Source organism: Elephas maximus, chromosome X, assembly GCF_024166365.1.
Source record: "Elephas maximus indicus isolate mEleMax1 chromosome X, mEleMax1 primary haplotype, whole genome shotgun sequence".
Taxonomy (NCBI): Eukaryota; Metazoa; Chordata; class Mammalia; order Proboscidea; family Elephantidae; genus Elephas; species Elephas maximus.
Genome location: NC_064846.1, coordinates 177,877,651 through 177,904,387, shown reverse-complemented (window position 1 = coordinate 177,904,387; position 26,737 = coordinate 177,877,651). Strand labels below are relative to the sequence as shown.

Genomic DNA, 26,737 nt, shown 5'->3' with positions numbered 1-26,737 from the left:
TTGGCTTTGGGAATGGTTTTAGTTCTGGGCTAATGGAGAGTCTGGGGGCCCTGTCTTGTGGGGTGACTCAGGAATGAGGGATTTTTGTTGATGAATCAATTAAGCTCAGAGTACTCGTTGGAAATCTACCAGGAGACCTGTCTTGGCTGGGTAGATTGAGCACGCTGTTTTGCCTTTTTCTCTCTGGACAAACATCACGTGTTTGCAACTATTGTTGTTGCTTTCGAATTGGTTCCGACTCGTGGCAACCTTATGTATTACAGAAGGAAACGTTGCCTGGTCCTGTGACACCTTCATGATGGTTGATAAATTTGAACCCATCTTGCAGCTCCTGTGTTAATCCATCTCACTGAGGTTTTTCTCTCATTTTTGTTGACCCTCTACCAAACGTGATGGCGTATCCAACGTAAGCGAGATGAAGTTTTGCCATCCTCCCTTTGCAATTAGGTATAAAGCATTTAGTGGGTTACCACACACGTGCTAGTTAGCACTTTGAACCATTGACTGTCTAGCATTGAGGAGAATATTTGCTTTGTAGCTGAATTTATTCTTCTCTTCCTCAGGAAAATTATAAGGAGCCATGGAACATCCATGCCATGACTGGTAAGTAGGCAAATTCAGAAACCTTCACAATTATCTGTAGGTTGACAGAAGGGTTCTTGTCAAAGCCTTCTCCATCTCAGCTAATTTTGGGTCTGCTTGAGCTACCCAAGAGATAAATGTTAAAAAAAACAAAAAAACTTCCACGATGACTGGATTATCAATCTTTCCTTATAGGTTATTCAATTTATGTTTTATTTGCTTTGGAAGTATCATTACATTCATGTTGTTGTTGTTAGGTGCCATTGAGTTGGTTCTGACTCATAACAACCCTATGGACAACAGAACAAAACACTGTCCAGTTCTGTGTCATCCTCACAATTGTTGTTATGCTTGAGCCCATTGTTGCAGCCACTGTGTCAATCTATCTTGTTGAGGGTCTTCCTCTTTTTTGCTGACCCTCTACTTTACCAAGCATGATGTCCTTCTGTACTGACTGGTCCCTCCTGAGAACACGTCCAAAGTCTGTGGGACGAAGTCTTGCCATCCTTGCTTCTCAGGAGCATTCTGGCATAAGTTCACACCATTCCATAATTTTCGTATTGTCCCTATGGATTGGGGTGTTGTTATTCATTCAGTCCCAGCCCTACCTATCTATTTCAAAGATTTTCATTTTGCTTTGGCTGGTGCTCCTATTGCTGCCACAGCTTTGTTTTGGTTATTACCTGTACCATGTAGCCTTCTACGTCTTTTTTCAGACTTTCTCTGTCATTACATTTCAGGTGTGCTCTTTAGAAAAAGCATAAGGTGGATTTGAAAATTTTAATCTGAGATCCTGTTTCTTTTAACAATGGAATAAGTGCACCTACGTTTATTGTAAATATTGACATACCCATGGCCATCGAGTCGATTCTGACTCATAGAGACCCTATAGGACACGGTAGCACTGTCCCGTAGCGTCTCCAAGGCTGTCATCTTTACAGAAGCAGACAGCCACATCTTTCTCCTTAGGGGCAGCTGGTGTGTTCCAACTGCTGACCTTTTGGTTAGCAGCCAAGAGTCTATCCACTGTGCCACCGGGACTCCTATCAAATATTGACATAGTTGAACTTATTTCTACTCGTCTTACTATTTTTCCCCTTTGAACAAGGCTTTCCAGTTTTTCAGGGTCTTTATTGAGGTTTTTTTTTTTTTTTTAAATTTCTTTTTTGCCTCTTCTTCAAATGGCTTAGAAGCTATCAGCCATTTTTCAATATTTTTAATTGTGTGTTTGCCCTTAATTATTTTAAACATGATTTTAACTTATCAAAACATGATGGTTGATCAGCATCTGTACCCTCCTCTTGAAGAAATAAAAAATAATAGCACGTTTTAACTCCAAACCTCTCCCTCCCATCCTCCGGGCAATTACTTTCTTCTTTTTTTTTCTTAATGTATCTTCTTATGTCCACTTTTGCCTTGTGGGATAAATTTGTGATTTACTGAAAAAAATTCTTCAGTAGTTGTTTCATCAAGTGTCTTTTGGTGTATATATATGTATATATATATCCCCAAATGCCCACAATCTCATCTCATTTTTGAATGATACATTAGCACACTATGCAATTCTCAGCTGATGGTGACTTTTATATGTGTGTTTATATATACGGAGCCATGGTGGCACAGTGGCTAACAGCTAGGCTGCTAACCAAAAGGTTGGCAGTTCAAACCCACTGGCTCCTCCTTGGAAACCCTATGGGGCAGTTCTACTCTGTCCTATAGGGTTGCTATGAGTCAGAATCGACTTGACGGCAATGGGTTTTCAGGCATCTATTGGGATCATTGAGAAGCTTCTTGCCGGTTGTCTTTCTGCTTTAGGAAACCTGAGGCTACTTTTAAACTAGCGTTTCTGTCTCCGCTGGGTTGCATGTTAAAGAGCTAGAACCAAATGGGAAAGCTTTTTTCCTACCTGAGTCTCACCGTGCTATTTCAGTCTGAAAACTCATGTCTGTCTTCAATTCTGGGAAATTTTTAGTCAGTAAAACTTTGAATATATCCTCTCCTTAGCCATTCTAATGTTGTTGTGAGGTGCCGTGGAGTCGGTTCTGACTCATAGTGACCCCATGTTCAACAGAATGAAGCATTGCCCGGTACTGGGCCATCCTCCCAATCATTGTTATGCTTGAGCCCATTTTTGCAGCCACTGTGTCAGTCCATCTCGTTGAGGGTCTTCCTCTTTTTCACTGACCCTCTACTTTACCAAGCTTGATGTCCTTCTCTAGGGACTGGTCCTTTCTGGTAACACGTCCCAAGTATGTGAGACGAAGTCTTGCCGCTCTTGCTTCTAAGGAGCATTCTGGCGGTACTTCTTCCAAGACAGACTTGTTCATTCTTTTGGCAGTCTCTGGCATATTCAATATTCTTTGCCAACACCATAATTCAAAGGAAGCAATTTTTCTTCCATCTTTCTTATTCCTTGTCCAGCTTTCACATGCGTATTGCTGTTGAGTCCGACTCAGAGCAACCCTACAGGACAAACTAGAACTTCCCCATAGGGTTTCCCAGAAGCAGTTGGTGGATTCCAACTGCTGACCCTTTTTGGTTAGCAGCCAGAGGCTTAATCGCTTTGCCACCAGGGCTCATTCTAATATATCCATCCTTAAATCCTATTAAAAACAATCCTATTATGAGACCTGGTAGCACCGTGGTTAAAGCACTTGGCTGCTAACCAAAAGGTCAGCAGTTTCAATCCACCAGCCATTCTATGGGAGAAAGATATGACAGCCTGCTTCTCTAACGATTCCAGCCTTGGAAACCCTATGGGGCAGTTCTACCCTGTCCTACAGGGTCGCTATGAGTTGGAATCAAATTGGCAACAGTGGGTTTGGTTTTTGGTTTGGATTTAAATCCTATTAAATGTTAAAAAAAAAAAAAAAAAAACCAACATTGCTGTCGAGTCAATTCTGACTCATAGCGACCCTATAGGACAGAGAAGAACTGCCCCACAGGGTTTCCAAGGAGCGCCTAGTGAATTCTAACTGCCGACTTTTGGGTTAGCAGCCGTAGCACTTATCTACTACACCACCAGGGTTTCCCCTATTAAATGTAGGATGGACTATTTCATTCTCTCTTCTGTGCCTCTTACCTTCTTGTTCCTTGGTTTGTGGCAGAATCAATCCAGTCTCAGCCTCGTGTTCACACGGCCGTCTTTGTGTCTCAACATCAGATTTTTCTCTCCTTTCACTTACAAGGACATCGGTCTTTGGATTTAGGGCCCATCCTATACTGAGGATGACTTAACCTGAAATCCTTAACAAATCAGATTTGTAGAGAACCTATTTCTAACAATGTCATAGTCTCATGTTCCAGGTGAATGTGAATTTTGGGGAAGAGTATTCGACCCACAATTCATTTGCGAAATATGATACCACGTTAAAATAAAATTAATTTTATTTAAAAAAATGCCAGTTTTTGAGTAAGCCAACCCAGATATGTTCTATAGCGATAATTGATAAGGGATATCATTATCTTTATGGAGCCTCTGGGTGGCCCAACTACTAGCTGAAAGGTTGGCATTTCAAATCCTCCCCAAGAGGTGCCTCGGAAGTAAGGCCTGGCAATCTGCTTCTGAAAGGTCACACCCTTGAAAATCCTATGGAGCAGTTCTACTCTGCACACATGGAGTCACCATGAGTTGGGATCAATCCCACAGCAAGTAACAACAACACCACTATCTTTTCACGTTTTAAGTGGTCTAGAATGCAAGCATTAATTGAATGTTTTTTTTTATTGTTTGTTTTGCCCCAAATACTTTCAGGAACTGCTAGTTGACAGTATGGCTGTGGTATTTGTTTGGGAGCGCAAATGGAGCCGTAGTAACGAGGAACTCCAGACCCAATATTGTGCTGCTAATGGCAGATGACCTTGGGGTGGGAGATTTGTGCTGCTACGGTAATCACACAGTGAGGTAAAGATGGGCTATCCACCACCCTGCATGTATATGACGGCGCCCCATGTCAAGACATCCTTATCTTTGCCATCATAAAGAAGGGTTTGGAGAGAGGAACCACTATAACTTTCATAAAGTTACAGTTGTAGTCTGAGTTCTCTAGGGGAGCAAAACCAATAAAGTGTATATGGATATGTAGAGAGAAATTCACTTCAGGGGAATGGCTCATAGAATTGCGAGAAAATGGCTCAGACAATTGTGAGGGCTGGCAAATCTCAAATTTGTTGGTGCGGCAGCAGGCTGGAGACCTCTGCTGCCTCAGAAGATTGTGGGAGGTGGTGAATCCAAAATCTGTAGGTCAGGCAGCAGGCTGGAGACTTCTACAGGTTTATATCCCCGGAACTGGATGTCAGGCAATGAGAAGAGCACAGGGGGAATAAAGAGAGAGAGAGAGTTGCCAGAACATCCATTTATATACTGGAGGAAGACCACACCCCCAATAAAACTCCCCTTTCCACTGATTGGCTGCTCACATCAAATCACATCATGAAAAGTGATTACATTACATTGCATTATGGAAAGTGATTACATCATATCACATTATGGAAAGTGATTACATTATGGAAGATGATTATATTACATTGCATTATGGAATGTGATTACATTGCATTAGCGAAGGTGATTATATTATATTGCATTATGGAAAGTGCTACGGCCGCTAACCAAGAGGCTAGCAGTTTGAATTCACCAGGCACTGCTTGGAAACTCTATGGGACAGTTCTACTCTGTCCTATAGGGTCGCTATGAGTTGCAATTAGACTCGACAACAGCGGGTTTTTTTATGGAAAGTGATCACATTACATTATGGAAAATGATTACATTACATTACCAAAAGTGATTATATTACATGGCATTTTGGAAAGTGATTACATTATGGAAAGTGATTATATTACATTGCATTATGGAAGGTGATTACATTATACTACACTACTTTATATTACATGACAGTATATTACAGAAGAGCACCCAGTCCAGTGTCTGCCAAGCCACTGAGGATCACAGCCTTGTCAAGGTGACACATGACGTTAACCACCACAATTATCAACGAGAGCAGCAGAGGTCACCCTAGGAAACCTGGAAAATATCAGAACAGTACTTAGTTAGAATCCAGGTCCTCCTGAGCCCAGAGTTGTTTGTTTGTTTTTATTCAGGGGAAATTCACATGACATAAAACTCACCATTTTAAAGCATACAATTCAGTGACATGGAGTACATTCACATGTTTGCAACCATCACCTCTATCTGGTTCCAGAACAATTTCCTCACCTCAAAAAGAGACCTCATACCCATTAGCAGTCACTTCTCAATCACTAGGCAACCACTAGGCTACTTTCTGTCTCTGTGGATGTGTTAATTCTACATATTTTATATAAATGGTATCTTAGTTATCGAATACTGCTATTGCACAAATACTGCAAGTGGGCGGTTTTAACAAACAGAAATTTATTTTTTCACAATTTAGGGGGCTAGAAGTCTGAATTCAGGGGCTGGCTGTAGGAGAAGCCTCTTTGTCGGCCCTGGGGGAAGGTCCTTGTCTCTTCAGCTTCTGTTCTTTGGCTCCTTGGTGATCTTCGTGTGGTATCTTTCTCCCTCCATCTCTACTTGCATGCTTCATTCTCTTTTATACAGGACCTCAAAAGAGATTGACCTAAGACACACGGTACACTAATACCGTCTCATTATCATAACAAAGACAACCCGTTCCCAAATGGGATTATAACCACAGGTATAGGAGTTAGGCTTTACAACCCATATTTTTGAAGGACACAATTCAGTCCTTAACAAATGGGCTCATACAGTGTGTGATCTTTTCCATCTAGTCTCTTTCACTTAGTATGTATGTTTTCAAGGGTCATTCATGTCATTGTATGTATCAGGACTTCATTTCTCTTTATGGTTGATTGATATTCCATGTATGGATGGACCACATAAGTCTAGAGTTTCTAAATGTTTTCCTTAAATGCTTTCTAAAGCCTCTGGTAGCAGGATCCCCTTTTTACCCTCCTACCTACCCTGTTAACCCCCATCACGAAACAAGTCCTGCTCGTGTGACAGTATGTGTGTTTCTTAGTGTATTAGTTTGCGACTGCTGCTGTAACAGAGATACAGGCAGTCCCCAGGCTATGAACGAGGTCCATTCCTGAGTGTGTCTTTAGGTCAAATGTGTAGGTTAAGTCACAACAGATGCATAAGGTTCTTATTTAGCCTTACTTTAGTGCCAGATGGGAACCCTGGTGGCATAGTGGTTAAGAGTTTGGCTGCTAACCAAAAGGTCGGCAGTTTGAATCCACCAGGTGTTCCTTGGAAACCCTATGGGGCAGTTCTACTCTGTCCTATTGAGTCAGAATCAATTCGACAGCAACGGGTTTGTTTTTGTTGTTGTTAATGCAAGAAAAGGCTGGAAGCTTCTTCTGTTGACCTCAAAGCTGCGGGTGTAGCAACTGAAGGTGGTTGTGATGAAGAATCTGTTGCTATCCTTTCAAAGCAAGGGCAAATTTACAGACCGTTGAAGGGAAGTAGAAGTTGTCCCTGTTGTAAGTCAGCTGTTTGTAACGCAGGGATTGCCTGTGCCGAAAGTGGGTGGCTTTAAAGAATGGAAGTTAATTTTCTCACAGTTCAGGAGGCTAGAAGTCTGAATTCAGGGTAGCGGCTCTAGGGGAAGGCTCTCTCTCTGTTGGCTCCGGGGGAAGGTCCTTGTCTCCTTCAGCTTCTGTGACCCTGGTGTTCCTTGGTTCCTCATGGATCTTCCTGTGGTGTTTATCTTCCCCTGGTTGGTGTTTTCTTCTGTGTGTCTAATCTACTTATAACTCAGAGGCTATTAGGTTCAGGACACACCCTGCACTGATATGGCATAACATAACATAACAAAGAAAACCCTATTCCCAAACAGGATGACATTCATGAGTGTAGAGTTTAGAATCCCAACACATATATATATATATTTTTATTAGCTTTTATTGAGCTTCAAGTGAATGTTTACAAATCCAGTCACTCTGTCACATATAAGTTTACATACATCTTACTCCTTACTCCCACTTGCTCTCCCCCTAATGAGTCAGCCCTTCCAGTCTCTCCTTTCGTGACAATTTTGCCAGCTTCCAACTCTCTCTATCCTCCCATCCCCCCTCCAGACAGTAGATGCCAACACAGTCTCAAGTGTCCACCTGATATAATCAGCTCACTCTTCATCACCATCTCTCTCCCACCCACTGTCCAGTCCCTTGCATGTCTGATGAGTTGTCTTCGGGAATGGTTCCTGTCCTGTACCGACAGAAGGTTTGGGGACCGTGACCACCGGGATTCCTCTAGTCTCAATCAGACCATTAAGTCTGGTCTTTTTATGAAAATTTGGGGTCTGCATCCCACTGCTCTCCTGCTCCCTCAGGGGTTCTCTATTGTGCTCCCTGTCAGGGCAGTCATCGATTGTGGCCGGGCACCAACACATATTTTTGAAGGGGACATAATTCAATCCATAAGACTTAGTTTGAATTTAAACAGCAGATCACGAAGGCTCCTGGGTGGAACAAATAGTTTTCGCTCCACTACTCTGTCCTATAGGATCACTATGAGTCAGAATCGACTCGACGGCACTGGGTGTTGGTTTTTACTAACTTAAAGGTTGGAGGTTTGAAACCACCTAGAGGTGCCTCAGAAGAAAGGCCTGGCAATCTACTACCAAAAAACCTGCCATCGGAAACCCTATGGAGCACAGTTCTACTCTGACACACATGGGGATCATCATGAGTTGGAATCAACCTGAGGGCAACTAGTTTTGGTATTATTTTAGTTTAGCAATATTTTATCATTGGTAAGGAGCCCTGGTGGCACCATGGTTAAAGTGACCGACTACTAACAGAGAGGTTGGTGGTTCGAAACCTCTAACAGCTCTGCGGGAGAAAGATGTGGCAGTCTACTTCTACAGAGATTTTCAGTCTTGGAAACACTATGGGGTCGCTATGAGTCAGAATCGACTCGATGGCAGGGGGTTGGGTTTTTTTGGTTTTATCATTGGTGGCCTGAATTAGTCTGTAATAGCCCATCCAAGGATGCTTACTCTTTGGAGGCCTGGTGGCGCAGTGGTTAAGAGCTACAGCTGCTAACCAGAAGGTCGGCAGTTTGAATCCATCAGCCACTCCTTGGAAACCCTATTGGGGCAGTTCTACTCTGTCTTATAGGGTCGCTATGAGTCGGAATTGACAAAGCCCATGGGGCTGGGTTTTGGGGGGGTTAGGTAGAAAGATTGACATTTGAAAAGAATGTGTTTTAGATCTTTGAGACCCAAGGTCACTTTGGCCCAAGATGGAGGGTCTTTGAATCTGGTTCATTTTGTGGGGAATTAAAACCTCCCCTGATCAGTGTCCTTTCTGCAGCACACCTAATATTGACCGCCTAGCAAGCGAAGGAGTCAGGCTCACCCAGCACCTGGCGGCCGGGTCTGTGTGCAGTCCGAGCAGAGCTGCCTTCCTGACGGGCCGGTACCCCATCCGATCAGGTGGGGCGGGGTGACACGGCCACATTCCTGTCTGATAAAAATGTTTTCCTGTGATTGTTTCTTGCAACTCTTCATAACAACTCTGAAAATGTTGTTCAAGATACAGTGACACCTGTGAGAGCCAAAACTCGATGGGACTGCCTTGTTTTTGTGGGTCTCCCAAGTTTTCTGCCTTTGACAGGGTGCAGTCTTACCATATTTCTTTCGTTCTCTATTTAGTGGAAAATAGTCGAGTGTTCCTTCTCTGCAGGTTTCTGCCTTACGCAGTTTCCAGCTTTCACAGGTTTTATAAATCCAAGTCCAAATGGAGGTGCTGCTATGCGTCTGAAGAACTTAAACATGTGTGCCTCTCTCCAGGCGTCATCATAGCCACTCACCTGCGTGCATAGAGGAAGCCCTGGTGGCATAGTGGTTAACAGCTATGGCTGCTAACCGAAAGGTCAGCAGTTTGAATCCACCAGGTGCTCCTTGGAAACCCTATGGGGCAGTTCTACTCTGTCCTATAGAGTCGCTATGAGTTGGGATTGATGGCAACAGGTTTGGTTTTTTGTGGTTTTGGTAACCTAAAGGTTGGCATTAGAGTCCACCCAGGGGCACCAGAAGAAAGACCTGGCAACCTGCATCCATAAGGATTTAAATCAAAAAACCTTGCAACAGCATGTATATATATATATATATATATATATATACTTATTTGACACAAACGATTTCGTTTAAAAGTACACTATGGTATTAATCTGTTGCCTTCTGTGAATTTAGGAACGGCCTCTCCCTTTAATCTGAACCGTGCCCTCGCCTGGCTCGCTGGCTCGGGTGGTCTGCCTACCAACGAAACGACGTCCGCCAGGCTGCTGCAGCATCGGGGCTACCGCACTGGACTGATCGGTATGGCACTCGGAACTCCATACAGGCAGCCACAGGATTACGAACGAATTCCATTCCTAAATCTGTCTTTAAGTCAAATCAGTACTTAAGTCAGAACAGTTAGGGACGTCTGGTATCTAATACCAGTTACTCAAATGTTTGTCTCAGTATGTGGTATAGAGTGTACCTGCATAAGGAACATTAAGAAACGGTTGCAGATACATTAAAACATTTTTCACAAAATAAGACAGCACTACTACTACTGTTTTGGTGTGAGTTGCAAAGTAGTGCCCGTTTGTTATTATGGACGCTTGTACGTACCTTGAATTTTTAATAGGCTTTACGGGGTTGGTTCGTAACTATGGATTGTATGTAAGTAGGCGGTTTGTAACCTGGGGGACTGACTTTATCTGCAATATAGTAATTCAGTGTCCCTTCTCTTGTGACTCAAAACTTCTAGGAATACTGGCTGATTTTGTACCAGTTGACTTATCTTTGAGATCAGGCACACAGGGAAGGAATTTAACACAAAATGTAGGCCATCCATGCAAACCCAAAAAACCAAACCCTTTGCCTTCAAGTTGATTCCAACTCATAGCTACCCTCTAGGACAGAAGAGAACTGCCCCATAGGGTTTCCAGGAAACGGCTGATGGATTCCAACTGCCGACCTTTTGGTGAGCACTCTTAACCACTGTGCCACTAGGGTTTCCGCCATCCATGTAATGAAACTTTATTTGGCCATAAAGAGGAATGAAGTTCTGACACCTGCTACATAGTGGATGAACCTTGAAAAATTATGCTGAGTGAAATAAGTCAGACACAGAAGGACAAATATTGTATGATCCCATTTATATGAAATACATAGAATATGGAAATCCATGGAGCCAGAAAGATTAGTGGTTGCCCAGAGCTTGGAAAAGGAGCCCTGGTGGCTTAGTGGTTAAGTGCTTGGTTGCTAACTGAAAGGTCAGCAGTTCAAATACACCTAGTGGCTTCAAGGTAGAAAGACCTGGTGATCTGCTCCCTTAAAACTTACAGCCTAATAAGAAAATCTATTCAGAAAGCAGAGAATACCAGAAGGATGTTTACCTGTGTTTCATTGACTATGCAAAGACATTCAACTGTGTGGATCATAACAAGCTATGGATAACACTGCGAAGAATAGGAATTCAGAACACTTAATGGTGCTCATGAGGAACCTGAACATAGATCAAGAGGCAGTTGTTCAGACAGAACAAAGGGATACTGATTGGTTTAAAGTCAGGAAAGGTGTGCGACAGGGTTGTATTCTTTGGCCATACCTATTTAATCTGTATGCTGAACAAATAATACGAGAAGCTGGACTATATGAAGAAGAACGGGGCATCAGGATTGGAGGAAGACTCATTAACAACCTGTGTTATGCAGATGACACAACCTTGCTTGCTGAAAGTGAAGAGGACTTGAAGGACTTACTAATGAAGATCAAAGACCACAGCCTTTAGTATGGATTGCACCTCAACATAAAGAAAACAAAAATCCCACAACTGGACCAATGAGCAACATCGTGATGAACGAAGAAAAGATTGAAGTTGTCAAGGATTTCATTTCACTTGGATCCACAATCAACAGCCATGGAAGCAGCAGTCAAGAAATGAAAAGATGCATTGCATTGGGTAAATCTGCTGCAAAGGACCTCTTCAAAGTGTTGAAGAGCAAAGATGTCACCTGAAGACTAAGGTGCACCTGACTCAAGCCATGGTATTTTCAATCGCATCGTATGCATGTGAAAGCTGGACAATGAATGAGGAAGACCGAAGAAGAGTTGATGCCTTTGAATTGTGGTGTTGGCAAAGAATATTGAATATACCATAGACTGCCAAGAGAACGAACAAATCTGTCTCAGAAGAAGCGTGGCCAGAATGCTCCTTAGAGGAAAGGATGGCGAGACTGCGTCTTACATACTTTGGACATGTTGTCAGGAGGGATCAGTCCCTGGAGAAGGACATTATACTTGGCAGAGTACAGGGTCAGCGGAAAAGAGGAAGACCCTCAATGAGGTGGATTGACACAGTGGCTGCAACAATGAGCTCAAGCATAACAACGATTGTAAAGATGGCGCAGGACCAGGCAGTGTCTCATTTTGTTGTGCACGGGGTTGTTGTGAGTCGGAACCGACTCCACTGCACCTAACAACAACAACAACATTGAGAAAACATTCTGCATCCCACTTTGGAGAGTGGCATCTAAGATGCATCAATTGGTCTCAACCCACCTTTAGCAAAGGAGAATGAAGAACACCGAGGACACAAGGCAATTACGAGCCCAAGAGACATAAAGGGCCACATAAACCAGAGACTACATCAGCCTGAGACCAGAAGAACTAGATAGTGCCTGGCTACAACCAATGACAGCCCTGACAGGGGACACAACAGAGAGCCCCTGAGGGAGCAGGAGAGCAATGGGATGCAAGCCCCAAATTCTTGTAAAAAGATCAGACTTAATGGTCTGACTGAGACTAGAAAGACCCCGGAGGTCATGGCTCCCAGACAGGACAGGAACCATTCCCAAAGCCGACTCTTCAGACAGGGATTGGACTGGACAATGGGTTGCAGGGGGTGCTGGTGAGGAGTGAGCTTCCTGGATCAGGTGCACACTTGAGACATGTTGGCATCTCCTGCCTGGAGGGGAGATGAGAGGGTGGAGGGGGTTAGAAGCTGGTGAAATGGACACGAAAAGAGAGAGTGGAGGGAGGGAGCGGGCTGTCTCATTAGGGGGAGAGCAATTAGGAGTATATAACAAGGTGTATATAAATATTTGTATGAGAGACTGACTCGATTTGTAAACTTTCACTGAAAGCACAACAGCCAACGTTTTGGTTAGCAGCTGAGTACTTTAACATTGTGCCACCAGGATTCCTTTTAACCACAATAATAATAAGAAAACGGAAGTTAACATGATGGCAAGAGAGTCAACACCACATTTAACGTTAGCGAGTAAAAAGCCCTCATTCCAGAAACACGTTCACACTAATGCTGAGACAGTGAAATCTTCTATTTTATTCTATTTATGTTAATTTATTTGATTTATGTTACGTTATTTGATTTTGTATTGTTAATTTATTTTATGTCATGTTATTTTATTTGTTATGTGAATTTATTTCATTTTTGTTATGTTAATCTATTTTATTTTGTTTATGGTATCTTTATGTGATGTTAATTTATTTATATTAATTTACTTTATGTTATGGTTATTTATTTTATTCTTCATGCTATTTTATTTACATTATGTTAATTTATTTATTTTATTTATATAATGGTTATGTAATTAATTTTATTCATGTCATGCTATTTTATTTATGTTAATTTAATTTATGTTATGTTTATTTATGCTACGTTAATTTAATTTATGATGTTAATTTATTTCACTTGTTATGTTAATTTATGTTATTTTATTTGTCATGTTATTTTACTTGTTGTTACTTTATTTTACTCATGTCATGCTATTTTATTTATATTATGTTAATTTATTTTAGTTATGCTATGTTAATTTAATTTATGTTATGTTAATTTATTTTATTTATGTCATGTTATTTCATATTATGTAAAAAGCACTGGGTTATTTCATGTTATGTTAGTTTATTTCACTTATGTTGTTGACTTAATTGAAGTTATTTTACTTGTGTTAATTTATGTTGTTAATTGATGTTATTTTATTTATGCTTTGTGAATTTATTTTAATTATGGCATGTTGATTTATGTCATTTTATCTGTTCCTTCATCTTCCCTCCTCTCCCAGGAAAGTGGCACCAGGGCCTGAGCTGCGGCTCCCGCAACGACCACTGCTACCACCCGCTCAACCACGGCTTCGACTACTTCTATGGGCCGCCCTTGGGCCTGCTGAGCCACTGCCAGCCCCGGCAGAGGTGGGAGCTGCACCGCGGCTTACGCCTCAAGCTGTGGCTGTCCACGGCAACTCTGGGCCTGGTGCCCCTGCTGCTCCTGGTCCCCAAGATGGCCGGCTGGTTCCAGGTGCCCTGGAAGCTCATTGTGGTCTTCAGCCTGCTTGCCTTCCTCTTCTTCATCTCCTGGTACTCGAGCTATGGATTCGTCCGGCCCTGGAACTGCCTCCTGATAAGAGACCATGAGATCATCCAGCAGCCCATGAAGGAGGAGAAGGTGTCTTCTCTCATGTTGAAGGAAGCACTGTCCTTCGTTGAAAGGTAGTCGTGTCTGGCCGACTTTCTGCGCACAAAATCTATTCTATTCCATAGTAGTGGGTGCATTTTTGCGTGATAGTTCTAATAAACTTGTATCTCTCCACTAAACAAAAACACAGGCTCACTGTCAAGTCAATTCTAACTCACGGTGACCCTGTAGGTGTCAGAGTAGAACTGTGCTCCGTGGCTGTTTTTTTCAGGAGTAGATAGCCAGGCCTTTCTTCCGAGGCACCGTGGGTGGACTCAAACCTCCAACCTTTCAGTTAGTGCCTGAACGCTTAAATGTTTGTGCCACCCAAGGGCTCCTGAAAGACTGACTACATTCAAAATTTTATTGCTAATACAAATTTTCATTGATTGTTTATTCCTCTTCACATCTTCCCCCAAACCCTCACTGTGGTATTTATCTACTCAAATGAATGGTATTGATAATTACGTTGTTGTTCTTGAGTCCTGTCGAGTTGATTCTGACTCACAGTGACCAAAGTGACAAAGTAGAACTGCCCCATTGGTTTCCTAGGCTGTGACCTTAAGGGAAGCAGATTGCCAGGTCTTTCTCCTACAGAGCACCTGGCAGGTTCAAAACACTGACCATTCGGTTAACAGCTGGGTGCTTAACTATTGTAGCACCAGGGCTCCATAAACACACACACGTGTACACGCACACACACGTACCCATTGCCATAGAGTTGATTTTGAATCACAGTGACCCCATAGCGTTTCTTAGGCTGTAATCTTTATGGGAGCAGATTGCCAGGTCTTTCTCCTGCTGAGCGGCTGGGTGGATTTGAATGTCAACCTTCTGGGTATAGTCGAGCACTTAACCATTGTGCCATACAGCGCATAGAACGTCCATCAGCTTTAACTAACGATGCAGACTGTACCCAGGTGGGGCTGATGCCTTATCGATGTAGATAACACAACTGATTTTCTACCCCTTAGGTATAAGCGCGCACCGTTTCTTCTCTTCGTGTCCTTTCTGCACGTCCACACTCCGCTCCTAACCAAGGAGAAGTTTGTGGGACACAGCAAATACGGATTATACGGGGATAACGTTGAAGAGATGGATTGGATGGTGGGTAAGTAAGTGGTCAGGAACACAGCTTTACGTATCTGATTCACCGCTTACAGAAAATCAAGTCCATATTTATTGTCTCGTGTATAGTCCAACCCCTCGTGTATCACGGGGAAACAAACAAAGGGATAAACAAACCAGATGCCGTAGAGTCGATTTCGACTCATGGAGCCCCCACATGTGTGTCAGCGTAGAACTGTGCTCCACAGGGTTTTCAAAGGCTGACTTTTTGGGGAGTAGATGGCCAGGTCTTTCTTCCGAGGTATCTCTGGGTGGATTCGAATGGACAACCATTCAGTGTGTAGCTGAGCAGTAAACCATTTGCACCACCTAGGAACTCTGGAGTACAGTGAGCCCGTGAGGGCTGGAACTCTATAGGACTGCCTTGTTTTTCGGGGTCTCAAAAGTTTTCCACCTTTGGCAGGGTGCAGCCTTACCACTTTTCTATCCTCTCTATTAGTGGGAAATATTTGCATTTTCCTCCTCTGACGGGTTTCCACCTTACACAGGTTATAGTTTTTGCAGGTTTTACTGCATGGTTTTCTCTGAATTGAATTAAAAACTGGTTCTAGCATCGTCAATACCAATAAATACATCCCCCAAGATAACAGTCCCAACAGATGAATCTTTAATTTAAAGATGAATTCCCCATGTTTGGAGCCCTGGTGGTGCAGTGGTTAAGAGGTTGGCTGCTAATACTTTGAATTCACCAGCCGCTCCTTGGAAACCCTATTGGGGCAGTTCTCCTCTGTCCTGTAGGGTCGCTATGAGTCGACTCAATGGCAACAGGTTTGGTTTGGTTTCCCCATGTTTAAGTTAAAGACAGCCATGTTCCCGAAACACTCACTGGCAAGGTCAGGGAAGTCGCAAACAATATCACCTGTTCCCAGTACCCTGATGGATATAGGAGGAAGCACGTCAGTATTATTTGTTAGTTTTTCAGTTAACTTACCAAAACTGAAGCTGTTTGTCTCAAAGTCACAGCAGTGATCAAGACCGAAAATAGTAGTAAGGATTTTAAATCAGAGAGGGGGCAGTTTCGCGGGGAGGGCTAGGGAGGGCATTCCACACATAATAAAATAAATAATTGTGCTATTCGAACACTTGAATCTTTACTTTGTGAACTCAGGGCAATGTTCCCTATTAATTGGCAAATACCACGGGAATCAGAAATTAAATGGACAGTGTTTGGAATATGACTCGATCATTTTTTACTTTTTTTTTTTTTTTCTCTTCCAAAAACTGTTCTTTTGAGGGGTTGCCGGAGTATAAAAACAGTGCTTGCTGGGTTGAGCAAAGTATTAGTTATTATCAGGGACCTAACACACTTTTAACACACATGGGGAAACCCTGGTGGTGTAGCGGTTAAGAGCTATGGCTGCTAGCCTAAACGTTGGCAGTTCAAATCCACTGGGTGCTCCTTGAAAACCCTGTGGGGCAGTTCTACTCTGTCCTATAGGATCTCTATGAGTCGGAATTGACTCAATGGCAACCGGGTTTTTTTTTTTTTTAAACACACAGAGCCCTGGTGGTGCAGTGGCTAAGAGCTCAGCTGCTAACCAAAAGGTCAGCCATTTAACCCACCAGCCGCTCCTTGGAAACTGTATGGGGCCGTTCTACTCTGTCCTATAGGGTTGCTATGAGTTGGAATTGACTCGACGGCGAGAGGTCTGTTCTTTTTTTTTTTTTTTAACACACACAAACAATAACCTGTAGTTTAGATGCAGACTCAAGACAGCGTGAGGGGACACAGAATTCTTAAAATGATGGATGCTTGTTCCCTGGAGTGTAAGACTTGGCTTATTTATTCCCAGAATTGTCATTTTTGAAACTGTTTGTTATTAGGTCTCATACATTTGTTTTAACTGCTGTATCCAATTTGTGTTGGTTGTTTGATTTGCTGTGGACAACAGGGACATGTATTGTCTGTAAGGCGGGAATCCTGGAGGCTCAGTGGTAGAACTCTCGTCCTCCATGCAGGAGACCCGGGTTCGACTCCCAGCCAGCACACCTCATATGCAGTCTGTCGGTGGAAGCTTGCATGTTGCTGTGATGGTGAACAGGTTTCAGGGGAGCTTCCAGACTAAGACAGACTAGGAAGAAAGGCCTGGCTATCTACTTCTGAAAATCAGCCAGTGAAAACCCTATGGATCACAATGGTTCAATCCACAACAAATCATGGGGATGGCACAGGACTGGGCAGCTTTGTCTTCTCTTGTAGATGGGGTTGCCATGAGTTGGGGCTGACTCAAGGCAGCTAACAACATCATCTGTTATAAATATTATATAATACATAATATTATATAATAAATTATTTATAGTATAATAATACTTTATATATTCCAAACCCAGACCAAACCCGTTGTCATCAAATACGTTCTGACTCAGAGTAACCCCAAGTGACAGGGTAGAACTGCCCCATAGGGTTTCCTAAGCTATAATCTTTACGGAAGCAGGTCGCCAGGTCTTTCGCCTGGGAAGTGGTTGGTGGGTTCCAATCACTGACCATTTATTTAGCAGGGGAGTGCTTAACCACAGCACTACCAGGGCTCTTTGCTTTATATATTATTATATTAAAAGAAACCTGTTTGCTGTCGAGTTGAGTCCAACTCATAGCGAACCCGTAGGACAGAGTAGAAGTGCCCCATAGTTTTCCAAGGTGCAGCTGGCAGATTCGAACTGCCGACCTTTCGGTTAGCAGCTGTAGCACACTGTAGCTCTTAACCGCTGTGCCGCCAGGGCTCCATGTATTATTATGTAATAAAAAATAATTTGTACAAATATTAGTTAACATATACTGTCAAATTAATTCAGTATATTAACTATAATTAATAGAAATTATTTATAGCTATGTTATATATGGAAACCCTGGTGGTGTAGTGGTTAAGTGCTACGGCTGCTAACCAAAGGGTCGGCAGCTTGAATCTGCCAGGCGCTCCTTGGAAATTCTATGGGGCAGTTCTACTCTGTCCTATAGGGTTGCTATGAGTCGGAATCGACTCGATGGCACTGGGTTTGGTTTTTGCTATGTTATATATTATGTAATAAGTAGATAATGAATAGACGATAAAATAACCGAGATCCACATTAAGGAGTACAAGGGTCTGTATCTCTGACCTTCACCAGGGAAAATCCTGGACGCCCTGGACCAGGAGCGCTTGACCAACCATACTCTGGTGTACTTTACCTCGGACAACGGTGGCTGCCTGGAGTGTCAGGATGGGCCAGTCCAGCTGGGCGGCTGGAACGGAGTCTACAGAGGTAATATGGGGCAGAGAACTAGTGCTTTTCCATTTATAACCAACGTCGTCTCTACTCGGACAGGCTTGATTTTGCTTTAATTCATTTGCACTGTTTTTGGGGGGTTTTTATGGCAGTTATGAACCCCTGGGTGGCACAAACGGTGTGCGCTCAGTGATGAACCTAAAGGTTCACAGTTCGAACTCACCCAGCAGTGCTGTGGAAGAAAGGCCTGGCAAACTGCTTTCATACAGATTACAGCCAAGAAAACCCTGTGGAAGAGAGTTCTACTCATAACACATGAGGGTTGTCATGAGTTGGGGTTGGCTCAACGGCAAGGGATTTTTTTTTTTTTTTGGTTTATACTTTTATGATGTTAGTTGAAAAATGCTATGAATTCTGGGTCAATTTCCAAGAGTTTCTTTCTTTCTTTTCTTTTCAATGTTTGCTGTAATGAAAGCCTCGTAAGAATAAGTGCACAGGATCTCAAAGTCCATGTAGAGAAGGGTTTCTTAGTCTCGGCACAGTGGACATTCTGGGCTGGATCACTCTCTGGGGTGGGGCTGTCCTGTGCACTGTAGGGTGATGAGCGGCATCCCTGGTCTCCACCTACTAGATGTCAGTAGCTCCCCCCACCCCAGGTGTGACAACCAAACATGTCTCCTGACATTGTGCAATGTTCCGTGGGGACGGGGGGTGGCAAAATCACCCTGGTTGAGAACCACTATGATAGATAGGTATGTAGGTAGATAGATAGATAATTGATAGATAGACAATAGATACATAAATGATACATAAATAGATAGGTAGATTTATAGATTGATAATTCATCGATAGATAACCAAAACCAAACCTGTTGAGTCGATTCTGACTTATACCAATCTTATAGGACAAATCAGAACTATCCAATAGGATTTCCAGGGAGCAGCTGGTGGATTCGAACTGCCAACCTTCTGGTTAGCAGCTGAACTCTTACTGCACCACCAGGGCTCCTGATACATAGGCAGATGGTAGATGATAGATAGATGGTAGGTGAACAGATGGATAGGTAGATGATAGATGGATAGATAAATGAAAAGATGAATGGATGGATGGATGGATGGGTGGGTGGGTGGATGGATGGATGGATGGATGGGTGGACGGGTGGGTGGGTGGGTGGATGGATGGAAGGAAGGAAGGATGGACGGATGGACGGAGGGACAGACGGACGGATAGACAGATAGATGGATAGATAAATGGTACCCAAAAACCTATTGCTGTCGAGCTGATTCCGATTCATAGCGACCCTATAGCACAGAGTAGAAGTGCCCCGTATGGTTTCTGAGGAGCAACTGGTGAATTCAAAAGGCCACCTTTTTGGTTCGCAGTTGAACACTTACCACTTTGCCACCAGGGCCCCTAAGGTTCCCAAGGCTCCTGTAAATCTTTACAGAAGCGGATTGCCACGTCTTTCTCCCGAAGGCAGACGATAGATGAATAGATAGATGTTTAATAGATGGATAGAAGATAGATAAATAGATTGATAGATGATACATGGATAGATAGATAATAGATAGATAGACGGATGGTGTCTTAGTTATCCAGTGCTGCCATAACAGAAATACCACACACAAAAAAATTTTTTTTTAAAGGGGTGGCTTTAACGGAAAATTTTTTCTCATAATCTAGGATGCTAGAAGTCCAAATCAGGGTGCTAGCTCCAAGGCTTTTTCTCTCTCTCTGCTCTGGAGGCATGTCCTTGTCTCTTCTGAGCTTCTGCTCCTGGGTGATTGTCACATGGCTTGGCATCTCTCATCCCCTGTCTCTGCTTCTTTCAATTGCTTGTTTAATCTCTTTTATATCAAAAAAGATGGATTCAAGACAATCCTACACTAATCCTGCCTCATTAACATAACAAAGACAACCCGTTTCTAAGTGAGATTATAACCACGTGCATACCAGTTAGGATTTACAACACATACTTTTAGGGGGTCACAATTCAATCCATAAAAGATAGAAAGATAGATAGACAGGTAGGTAGGTAGATAGATAGATGATAGATGATGGATGGATGGATGGATGGATGGATGGATGGATGGATGGATGGATGGATGGATGGGTGGGTGGGTGGGTGGATGGATGCATGGATGGATGCATGGATGCATGGATGGATGCATGGATGCATGGATGGATGGATAGGTGGATAGATAGATAGATAGATAGATAGATAGATAGATAGATAGATAGATAGATAGATAGAAGATAGATAGATAGATAGATAATGGATAGATAGATGATGGATGGATGGATGGATGGGTGGGTGGGTGGGTGGGTGGGTCGGTGGATGGATGGATGGATAGATAGATAGATAGATGGATAGATAGGTAGATGATAGACATAAGAGATGATAGATGGATAGATTGAAGATAGATAAATAGATGATAGACAGATGATAGCAGACAGGATTTCTCACACTAAGGCAAGTTTTCTCAACTCCAACATTACTGACATCTGGGCTGGATCATTCTCTGTGGAGGGGCCGTCCCATGCACTGTGGGGTGTTGAGCAGCACCCCTGATCTCTGCCCACCAGATGCCAGTAACATCCCCCCTAGTTGTGAAGATGAACTATGTCTCCTGACATTGCTCAGTCTCCACTAGGGGGCAGCATCATCTACAGGTGAGAACTGCTGATTCAGACCGATAAATACTTGAATACCCAAATTCAGGTTTTTTATTTCATAAAAGACTCATCACGTTATCACCATGCTTCAGGAAATGTAATTCTGATCAGGAGCTACTATTATTTTATTAGAATAGGAATCTTAGTTATTTAGTGCTGGCATAACAGAAATACCACAAGTGGATGGCTTTAACAAAGAGAAGCTTATTTCCTCACAGTAAAGTAGGCTAGAAGTCCAAATTTGGGGTGTCAGCTCCAGGGGAAGGTTTTCTCTCTCCGTCAGCCTTCTCATCAATGTTCCCCCAGACTAGGGGCTTCTCTGCGCAGGAACCCAGGGTCCAAAGGACACGCTCTGCTCCTGGCACTGCTTTCCTGGTGGTATGAGGTCCCCCACTCTCTGCTTGCTTTGCATTGGATCAGGGAGGTGACCTGAGTAAGGGTGGTGTTACAATCTCACCCTAATCTTCTTAACATAAAATTACAACCACAAAATGGAGGACAACCACACAATACTGGGAATCCAGCCTAACCAAGTTGATAGACACATTTTGGCGGGGGAGGGGGGGGACATAATTCAATCCATGACACTTCGTTTTCATTTCAAGCAGATTCTCAGCCTCCCCCTTTGATACAGCAAGCAAACAAAAGTGTGCTATCCGGGTTTAATTTTCAATGTGGCAGGGTATGGTATGGTTGAGTCTAATTAAGCTTTGGTTTTCATCTTTAGGTGGTAAAGGAATGGGGGGCTGGGAAGGGGGAATCCGTGTCCCAGGAATATTCCGGTGGCCGACCGTCCTGGAGGCTGGGAAAGTGATCGATGAACCCACCAGTCTGATGGATGTTTACCCAACGTTGTCCTATATTGGCGGAGGGATACTGCCCCAGGACAGGTATGGAGACCAAGGCTGCTCGCAATGTACAGATATTTATTTACCATGCATGTCGTTCCACCTGAAGATTTTATACGTGTGTAGTATACTTTTTTTTTTTAGTATACTTGGAATCCCTGGGTCGTGCAAATGGTTAACACATTCGGCTGCTAACTAAAAAGTTGGCAGTTCAGGTCCACCCAGAGGTGTCTCGGAAAAGGGCCTGATCATCTATTTCCAAAAAATCCGCCATTGAAAACCCTACAGAGCACAGTTCTACTCTGACACTCATGGGGGTGCCATGTAGTTACATATACATGTGCCTGGTATTCTTCATGGGTAGGACCTATACCTCCTTATTTCTTATATCCTTCACGGTATCCAGACCTTTTAGTAAGTATTTGTTAAAGGAATTGACGATTACAAATATGTGTAAATATATGTATGATAGAGTACACCCTAACTTCTCTTCTGCACTTTCTCTATGGGCTTTGAAACGCACAAATATACCACGCACTTGACGGGTGTCATTGTCTGTGGGATGCGGGACCTACCGTCTGCCGTGGAGTTTTCCTTGAATTCCACGAACAAAAAGATCTCACTTTTTCCATTTCATGACATTAATTTGTATTGCTTTCCAAGGTATCAGATGATTATGTCCAGCTTGTCACCTCTCCCGTTGTCTTAGAATATGCATAATGACTTTTTTCTTATAAATTGAGTGAAAATGTGTAGTCAATTAAAAAGATAATTTATTCCTCGTTTCAAGTGCTTCCCTCTTCCTCCTCTTACTCATTTTCTTCTTCCTCCTCCTTCTTCTTCTCCTCCTTTTCTTCCTCCTTCTGGTCCTCCTTCTCCTTGTCTTCCTCCTTTTTCTTTTCTTCCTCCTTGTCCTCCTCCTTCTCGTCCTCCTGCTTCTGTCTCCTCTTCTTCCCCTCTTCCCCATCTTTCTCTCCTCTCCTCCTCTCTCCTCCTCCTCCTCCTTATTCTCTCCCTCCTCCTCCTCCCCTTATTCTTCCTCCCTGTCTCCCTCCTCCTCTTCCTCCTCCTCCCCTTCGTCCTCCTCCTGCTCCAAGCTGTGTAAGTGGCCCAGGCTCCTCTCACCACGTTCTTTGTTACCCACTCTCCCTAACGGTGATTGATGCCCGGAACCTGATGCCCCTGCTGGAAGGCAGGGTCTCCCACTCAGACCACGAGTTCCTCTTCCACTACTGTGGGCTCTACCTGCACGCAGTGAGGTGGCACCAGCGGGACTGTGAGTATGGGGTCGGCAGACACATGGGCAGAGGGGGACACAGCCCTTCTCCTCCTGCTCCCGGGGGAAGCCACGCCATGGCATGCAGCACCCAGCCACGTGGGTCTTCTCTGTGGGAAAGTGGCTTAGGCAGCGTGATTACAATAGGATTTTAGAGGGGTGTGTGTGTGTGTGCTTGTGTTGGGCATTGTGTGTGTGAGTGTATATGTGTGGTATCTGCATACAAATGTGTGTATGTACGTGTGTGTCGTGTGTGTACATGTATATGTGGAGCCCTGGTAGCGCAGTGGTTAAATGCAATGGCTGCTAACCAGAAGGTTGGCAGTTCAAATCCACCAGGCGCTCCTTGGAAACCCAATGGAGCAGTTCTACTCTGTCCTATAGGGTAGCTATGAGTTGGAATCCATGGCAACAGGTTTTTGTTTTTTTTTTTAGGTTTTATGTTGTCTGTTGTCTGTTGTGGTGTGTGAAACTGTATGTGATGTGTGTGTGAGTGTATTTGTGTGATGTGTGTGCATATGAGTGTGTGGTGTGTGTACAAAACCCGTTGCTGTCGAGTCGATTCCAACTTATATAGGACAGAGTAGAACTGCCCCACAGGGTTTCCGAGGAGTGGGTGGTGGATTCAAACTGCCAGCCTTTTGGTGAGCACACATAGCTCTTAACCACTGTGACACCAGAGTGTGTGTATATGTTTTGTGTGCTGTGTGGAATTGCGTGTATGTTTGTGGTGTTATGTACGTGTGTGTGTATATCTGAGAAGCCCTGGTGGCACACTGGTTAAGCCCTCAGCTGCTAACCGAAAGGTCAGCCGTTCAAACCCACCCATCGTCTTCATGGGGGAAAAGACTTGGTGATCTGGTCCTGTAAAGATTCCAGCCTTGGAAACCCTGTGGAGCAGTTCTACTCAGTCCTATAGGGTCGCTAGGAGTTGGAATTGATTCGGTGGCACCCAACAACCACAGCCACCACATTACGGTTAGCAGCACAATGCGTTCACCATTTGTACTACCCAGGGACACCCTACAGACGGTTGAACAAGTACAAACTGTTTTACTCTTTCACATCATGAGAATTACAGAGGCTGGAAGCAGAGAACTGGAACGGTAGCTCAAAGACATGATCAGAGTCTTAGGTTCTTTATTTCTATTCTGTCTTCCCTGAGGTGCTGTTATCTTGTGATAGTCGCCGCATGGCTGCAAAATGGTTGCTGTTCCTCCAGCCATCACATCTGTGCTCCATGGAGGAAGGAGAGGGAAGAGCAAAGAGGGGAAAGGATCTAGCCAAGCGATTTAATCCAGTTTTAGCAGGAAAACAAAGCTTTTCTGCAAGACCCAGCCAGCAGACTGTGTGTAAAGAACAGTGAATGACTGATCTTGCCAAATGAACATTGCCAACTTCAGATCGGAAAGTAGTATTTAGGCTTTTATAATTTTCCTACCTTGCTTATGCCAAGTCAACTCAAGGTAGTGTTTTGAATTAGAATTTCCATGACTGCCATAACCATTCTTCAGTCCCTGGGTTAGCATTCAGCTGCTAACCAAAGGTTGGAGGTTCTAATCCACCCAGAGGTGTCTCAGAAGAAAGGCCTGGCAATCTACTTCTGGAAGATCACAGCCATTGAAACCTTGCAGGGTGTAGTTCTACATGAGGTTGGTGTGAGTCAGAATGGACTCGGTGGCAACTGATTTATTTGGTTAGTGGCCATTTTGGTACAAACGCTTGTCTCCAGCAGTTCTCACGATAAGCTAAAAAGAAAACTGTTAAGTTTTCAGTAAACTTGTTTATTGTCCTTCTGTTTGATGAAACGCCCCTGTTGCTGTATAACTCTGTACAGAAGATTGTCAGCTGTTAGGGAAAGCATTTGAGGAAAAAAAAAATATATATATATATATTTTTAATTGTGCTTTAGATGTTCACAGAGCAAACTAGCTTCTCATTAAACAATTAATACTCATATTGTTTTATGATGTTGGTTGCCAACCCCACAGCATGTCAACACTTTCCCCTTCTAGACCTTGGGTTCCCCATTACCAGGTTTCCTGACCCCTCCTGCCTTCTAGTCCTTGCCCCTGGTCTGGTGTGCCCCTTTAGTCTCATTTTGTTTTATGGGCCTGTCTAATCTTTGGCTGAAGGATGGACCTTAGGAGTTACTTCAGTACTGAGCTAAAAGGGTGCCCAGAGGCCATAGTCTCAGGGTTTGAGAAAAATATTTTGTAATGGAAAGAGTCCCTAAATTATCATTACATATTACACCATTGCGCTGGAGCCATGTTTCCCCAGGTGCTACCGTGTGGAAGGTGCATTACGTGACTCCAAAATTCCACCCGGAGGGAGCCGGGGCCTGCTACGGAGGCGGAACATGCTCATGTTCCGGGGACGTCAACTACCACGACCCGCCACTGCTCTTCGACATCTCGAGGGACCCTTCAGAATCTCGACCTCTTAACCCTGACAACGAAGAGCACTTCGACTCTGTGATAAGGATAATTGAGGCTGCCGTCAAGGAACACCGTAGGACCTTAACGCCTGTACCCCAGCAGATGTCCCTGTTCAACAGCGTCTGGAAACCATGGTTACAGCCCTGCTGTGGGACGTTTCCTTTCTGTGGGTGTGACAAGGAGGGTGACATCATACCCATTGCTCAGTGAGTGGCAGGGGCTACTTGTTACCAACCATGAAGTGACTTTTAAACAATGCTCACAGGAGCAAGCCTCGGCTGGCTATTCAATTCCATTTGAGATCCCAAAACGTGGCCTAAACCATACTCTTCTCTCTCAAATTTCAAGTCTTTCTTTGAGTCATGTCCCAGAGCTCAATGAAACAAAAGTTGGTCTGTACCAGGGTGAGCCCAGAGTGTAACATTTACTTTATCAAGTTTATATACAATCATGTCATTGGTCAAGGACAGATCGAGGTGACCTTCTGAAGATTCTAGCGGACCCGGGGTTCTTAGAAGCTGCCTTATAGATGTAGCAGGTCCAGTGTTATGGATTTCACGTGGTTAAGTTAGACATTCCTTCCTGTATGTCCTAAACCCATGCACGCTCCTTTTTTTTTTTTTTTTAATTATAGGGCACCAAAACCAAACCAAACCCATTGCTGTTGAGTCAATTCCGACTCATAGCGACTCTATAGGAGAGAGTAGAACTGCCCCGTGGGGTTTCCAAGGTGTGGCTGGTGAATTTGAATCGCTGATGTTTTGGTTAGCAGCCAAGCTCATTAGCCATTACGCCATCAAGGCTCCAAATTATGGAATACACAAGTTGAGTATCAATGGACAGAAATGGCCTCACTGACTTTTTTTTTTTCCTAGAGTAATTTCTTCCTTTTTTTCATTGTGTTTTAGGTGAAAGTTTACAGAGCAAATTAGTTTCTTATTAAACATTTAATACACAAATCATTTTGTGACACTGGTTGCTGTCAGGGATTGAATTATGTCCCCACAAAAATGTGTGTGTCTATCAGTTGGGCTGGGCCATAATTCCTGGTATTGTGTGATTTTCCTCTATGGTGTAAATCCTGCCTCTGTGATGTTAATGAGGGAGGATGG

At 43.5% G+C, this 26,737-nt stretch overlaps 1 protein-coding gene across 1 annotated transcript; it reads left to right on the top strand.

The window, feature by feature from the left end:
- Nucleotides 1-392: 392 nt before the first annotated feature.
- On the top strand, nt 393-26,496 carry ARSH (arylsulfatase family member H). Its single transcript, XM_049871574.1, has 10 exons — nt 393-406; nt 4,379-4,486; nt 8,899-9,020; nt 9,780-9,905; nt 13,664-14,087; nt 15,027-15,163; nt 18,286-18,420; nt 21,788-21,950; nt 23,063-23,184; nt 25,468-26,496. The coding sequence occupies exons 1-10, from the start codon at nt 393-395 to the stop codon at nt 25,833-25,835; spliced, it is 1,719 nt and encodes a 572-aa protein (XP_049727531.1). The 3' UTR covers nt 25,836-26,496.
- The last annotated feature ends 241 nt before the right edge of the window (nt 26,497-26,737 follow it).